The following is a 5,102-nucleotide window of genomic DNA, read 5'->3' on the forward strand; positions in this document are numbered from 1 at the left end:
TATTTCCTTGTAAAAAATGGACCTGGATATTGGGGCCTTATTGTAGTAGCCCATAGATTTTGGTCATCTCTCCCGTGCTATCCTGTGAAGCCGTGCTGGAAAATCCTACCACCCCAACGCTAGAAACGATTCAATTCCCGAGATTGTCACGACGACGCAAGTCAAACCTATCAATTTATGCCCGCAGATCGTCTGAACATCCATTTCTATTCACATGAATTTTCATGTACTCTCTGATCCCCGCAGTGAGGGTAGTTGAATGTGGCGGAAATGCACACCCAGCAGGTAATGTCGGTAACTAAACAGCCTTGAATAAACAAGGATATATAAGTGTAAAGTAGAAAAATGGAAATTCTCAAATCTTTTTAATCACCGTTGTGCACTGTGTTATCCATCAGCTTTCCTGGCTCTGAGAATCTGATGAGAAAACCGAGTTCTTCTTGCGCTCGATTTCTTCTTTTAATTTGTCTATTTGTCTGTTCAAACCTCCTTGATGTTGAAGGGTTTGATCCTCTGATTTCGTTGCCCCGGTTTCGTTGGAGTACAAGTCGACTACCTCAAAACCGAAGGAGCAGCAAGAAAGCTGTCTCTGTATTCGATTATGGAGCAAAAGGAGATGGTCTTCACAACGACACGGAGGTAAGCCAAAGAACTCAAGCTTTCTGTATCCTTCAGCATAGGTTGGGTTTAGTTTCGATAATTTTGTGTGTGCGGTGAAATAAAATATATCTGAAATTTGTTACAATAAAATGTAGAAATACCCTCTTCCCATAAGTGAAAATTGGTTGATAATGATTAAAGGAAACCAGATGCTTGTTAAACTGTTCCTTACAATAAAATATCTCTGGAATTTGTTGCAACAAAATATAGAAATACCGTTTTCCCATAAGTGAAAATTGCTTGACAATGATTAAAGGAAACCAGATGCTTGTTAAACTGTTCTTTACTAATTGAGAGCATCAATGTTCACACGCGAAACCCTATCTGCATAAAGGATATTCACATTCTATTATTCGAGTGAATTTAAGGAGTTTGTGTTCTACGTTTTTTCAGATCTATCAAAATCGAAATAGTATGAGATAGACCTTTGTTCTTCCATACCCATTTTGTCCGAATCTTTTTTATCCAAAAGAGTTCAAATCCAAACCTGGAGTAAATGAGGATTTTCTAAACTACTTATGAGTGAATTTCTTCCAGATCCAAAGTTCCTTAGTTGCACTGTAATTATTCAAGCTTGTGTACTGCTTTAGTTCATTCTGAAGCCTGAATTGCCATGAAAGAGTCTACTTTGCTACTAATTAATGTCTATTTATGAATCCCTAATTTCAGGCTTTTCACAATGCCTGGAATGCAGTTTGTTCTTTACCATCACGATCAACACTTGAAGTTCCAGCTGGAAGAACTTATCTGGTTGGGCCTATTGATTTTGGTGGGCCATGTCAATCCAAGGTGACTTTCAGGGTATGTAAGAGCTGAGATTTTCTAGAACCTCTCTACTGCTTACTATATTTTCGAACGTTTACATTTGTCAGCCAGTTGTGAACTTAATTCGTTTTCTTGGGAAAGTTAGCACCCAAGGAGAATTGAAATCATTACATCATCTTTTCGGTGTTGGTCCTTGCCAACTGGACAACCCTGTGGGAATAATGTGTGGAGTTCCTTTGATTTCTTTGTGTATGGATTTCCATTTTGTTATAGGTCTCTGGTACCATCATTGCTCCTGAAGATCCTCGTGTCTGGGATGGTTTAAATCAGCAGAGGTGGCTTTATTTCCATAATCTCAATCATCTCACCTTAATAGGCGGAGGCACAATCAATGGGATGGGACAAGAATGGTGGTCTCGCTCTTGCAAGATCAACACAACAAATGTATTTCTATTTTTCCAGAAATAATATTTGTTTATGACTAAGATGTTTTCCTTTTTCTTTTCTTTCTTTTCGAGTAGTGATGTGTAACCATTGTTCTGAATTTATCTTTGCAGCCATGTAGACATGCTCCAACGGTTAGTTCATGCTTCCTTAATTCTTTTAACAATTGTGTTAGTTCTATGCATTTTTGTACTTCTCTTTGTTTCTTATCTTGGTGTTGAAAATCCAATACTATATTACTCTTGATCTTGTAATTTTTACTACTGCTGTTCAGGCCATTGCTTTTCACAGGTGTGAAAATCTGAAAGTCAGAAACATCATGACACTGAACAGTCAGCAAATGCACATTGCTTTCACCAACTGCCACCAGGTTGTGGCATCTCATCTTATAGTGCTTGCACCTGTCGGAAGTCCAAACACTGATGGAATTCACATAAGTGCATCTACTAATGTTCAAGTCAAGGATAGTGTAATTGGAACAGGTCTGATACTTTAATAAATCTGTAAATTAAGCTATATGCAGCTGTACTTGTTTAAGTTTCCAGTTCATAAACCATATAGTTACATAGTTTTCATGTGAAAAAATGTTTTCTCAACCCCTGTACATTAGTAATTTGGTTGGTCTAGGCATCACAGACATTTGTAATTCGTGGTCTAATCAGACAACTTGCTTCCAACATAGGGGTTGCTAAAAGTAAAATTAGGGAAAATGAACCAATTGTATGGGAAATACTTCAAGAAGTCATGCAAGGACATCCTGTATTGCTGAATAGAGCACCCACTTTGCATAGATTAGGTATCCAGGCATTCCAACCCCTTTTAGTGGAAAGACGTGCTATCTTCTTAAGCATCTGAAACTTATATTCTCACTATAGGATCTTGAGTGATGATGATGATGACCCAGTGCATGGGGCTCCCTCCAATTTTGGGGAGGATCATATAGTATGCAGCCTCACCCCTGCTTTCACAGAGAGGCTCCTGTGACTCTGGTCATTTTTTTCTTTTTTCTGCGTCTAGCTATTACCCTGTGGTCAAATAGAGCAACTTTTATTGTTGCACCAAGGCCAGCCCTTTCTTAGGTCAAGATGATATGGAGAGATTATTTATTCATAATATTTTGTCGCGGACCCTGATTTAGCATTCATTTTATTTCTGCCTGCCCTCTAATTGAGACATGTCTCCATTTCTGAGCAGTTAGATTACTTGCACTCTTGCAACCTGTATGTTAAACTACCTAAGATTTATATTGATCAGAAATCAATGGCTTTGCCTTCTCTTGCGCTTTTAGCATCTTCAACCTATTAATATATCATATGATTGTGATTCTGATACATCTTTGGCATGAATCTTTTTGGGGTGTTTCAGGTGATGACTGCATCTCTATAGTTAGCAATACTTCTAGGGTGAAAATCAGAAATATTTCATGTGGCCCTGGCCATGGTATAAGGTAAAACTTAAATCGAGTTTCAATTAAATATCACAGATCATTTGGGCCTTTTCTTGGTAGAACCCAGATTTCTTTATACCAGACTTCATTGAAATAGTGTAGGAAGTTTGGGAAAATCAAATTCATGTGATAATGTGCACGAGGTATTACTTGATGGAGCATTGATAACGAACACTGAGAATGGGCTGAGGATCAAAACATGGCAGGTAATCACTAAAATGTTCAGGACAATGTATTTGAAGAAGTGAATCCATGATGATGACATGCTTTGTATGCATCAGGGTGGATGTGGCTTTGCTCGAAGGATAACTTTCCGGAATGTGGTAATGGAAAATGTTTCTAACCCAATCACCATTGATCAGTATTACTGTGATTCACAGATACCATGTCAAAACCAGGTAGTAAGCTTACGTGATATTTCTGACCAGATTTTAGTTTTTACTGTTAAGTATGCCCTTTGAGCTTAATTCCTTGTGTGAGATTTTGATCTAACTTGCAAATTTTTGTCAGTTATTGACTTTAAGTTCTTGGAAACTTACTTTACCCGAGTTGCAAGTTTTTGTTTTACATAGATGTTCTCTAGGAAGGACGTTTTTTCTCCCTGCTCCCCCCTCCCTCTCCCTTACTAAATGTTAGTTAATCAAGTCTAGTTGCTGAAGTTGCATTATACAATGAAATGCAGACCATGGCTGTTCAGGTAGAAGGTGTTTCTTTCATTGACATAAAAGGAACTTCAGCCACTGAAGAAGCAATAAAATTTTCATGCAGTGACAATTTACCATGTCATGGGATATATTTGGAAGATATTGAATTGCTATCGTGTTCTGGAGATCCTACCAGCGCTTATTGTTGGCAAGTGAAGGGCTCAAGTTCAGGCATTGTATTGCCTCCTCCCTGTTTCTTGCGCACCAGGAGCTTCATCAAACAGAAGACTATTTCAAGCTCCATCAAACTGAGAACTTGAAGATAAATCATTCTTCATTGATTGCTGTCAATGCATTATTTGCTAGTGGTAGAAGCTCTTATTTGAACTTATTACTATGCATGGGTCACTGCTGCCTTCCAATGTGTGGATGGTGCGACAGGTTTTGGTTGTGCCTCAAATGATTGTTTTAATATAAATGACTGGTAGTATGCATAATGCAAGAAATGTATGATGACGAATATTAAATAAAAATAACTTAGCGTTAATGACAGTTTTCCCTTCTTAGTTGATCAAATGACATTTAGATCTCCTCATAGTTGGGTAATGACATTAGCACTCCCTTGTATTTGGTGAAGGTGAAAAATTCCTCTCTTCTGTTAACTTTCTCATTTAATTGGTACATTTGCTGTTAGAAATTTTTTGGGGTTAAAAAAAGGAAGGGTAATTTTCATCTGGACCCCCTGAGGTTTGGTCCTGGTCACTTTTAGTACTGTTTAAATTTCCTTTTGCATATGGCTCCCCTGTGGTTTTAATAAATGATTAAGGACAAGATTAACAGAAACTGTTAGTTTAATAAATTGTGTGACGAAAATACCCTTGTGTCGTTTAGATTTTTCTATTATTTTAGTTTTAATCTACTAAAATAAATACTATAAAATAGATAAATAATAAATAGTCATCGACTTTTTCAGTCGGAGTCGGAACACATTCGCCGATGAGGTGGATCTGAGACTTGTTGATATTTTTCGCTTCATCCCACGAAGGCTTCTTCATCATCATCAATAGAGATCTACAAAAGGATGTGATCCTCATGCGACTGCACAGAAAAGAAAATGAGAAGGCTTCTTCATCATCATCAAT

At 37.6% G+C, this 5,102-nt stretch overlaps 1 protein-coding gene across 1 annotated transcript; it reads left to right on the forward strand.

Moving 5' to 3' along the window:
* The first annotated feature begins 250 nt into the window (after positions 1-250).
* On the forward strand, positions 251-4,623 carry LOC149007458 (Pectin lyase-like superfamily protein). The gene is made up of 9 exons (XM_089166775.1): positions 251-639; positions 1,330-1,461; positions 1,699-1,869; positions 1,983-2,003; positions 2,144-2,351; positions 3,235-3,316; positions 3,414-3,522; positions 3,598-3,714; positions 3,999-4,623. The coding sequence occupies exons 1-9, from the start codon at positions 421-423 to the stop codon at positions 4,278-4,280; spliced, it is 1,341 nt and encodes a 446-aa protein (XP_089022901.1). The 5' UTR covers positions 251-420; the 3' UTR covers positions 4,281-4,623.
* The last annotated feature ends 479 nt before the right edge of the window (positions 4,624-5,102 follow it).

Source organism: Hakea prostrata, chromosome 8 (assembly GCF_041222555.1).
Source record: "Hakea prostrata isolate BN-2017 chromosome 8, UWA_Hpros_2, whole genome shotgun sequence".
In the NCBI taxonomy this organism is placed as follows: Eukaryota; Viridiplantae; Streptophyta; class Magnoliopsida; order Proteales; family Proteaceae; genus Hakea; species Hakea prostrata.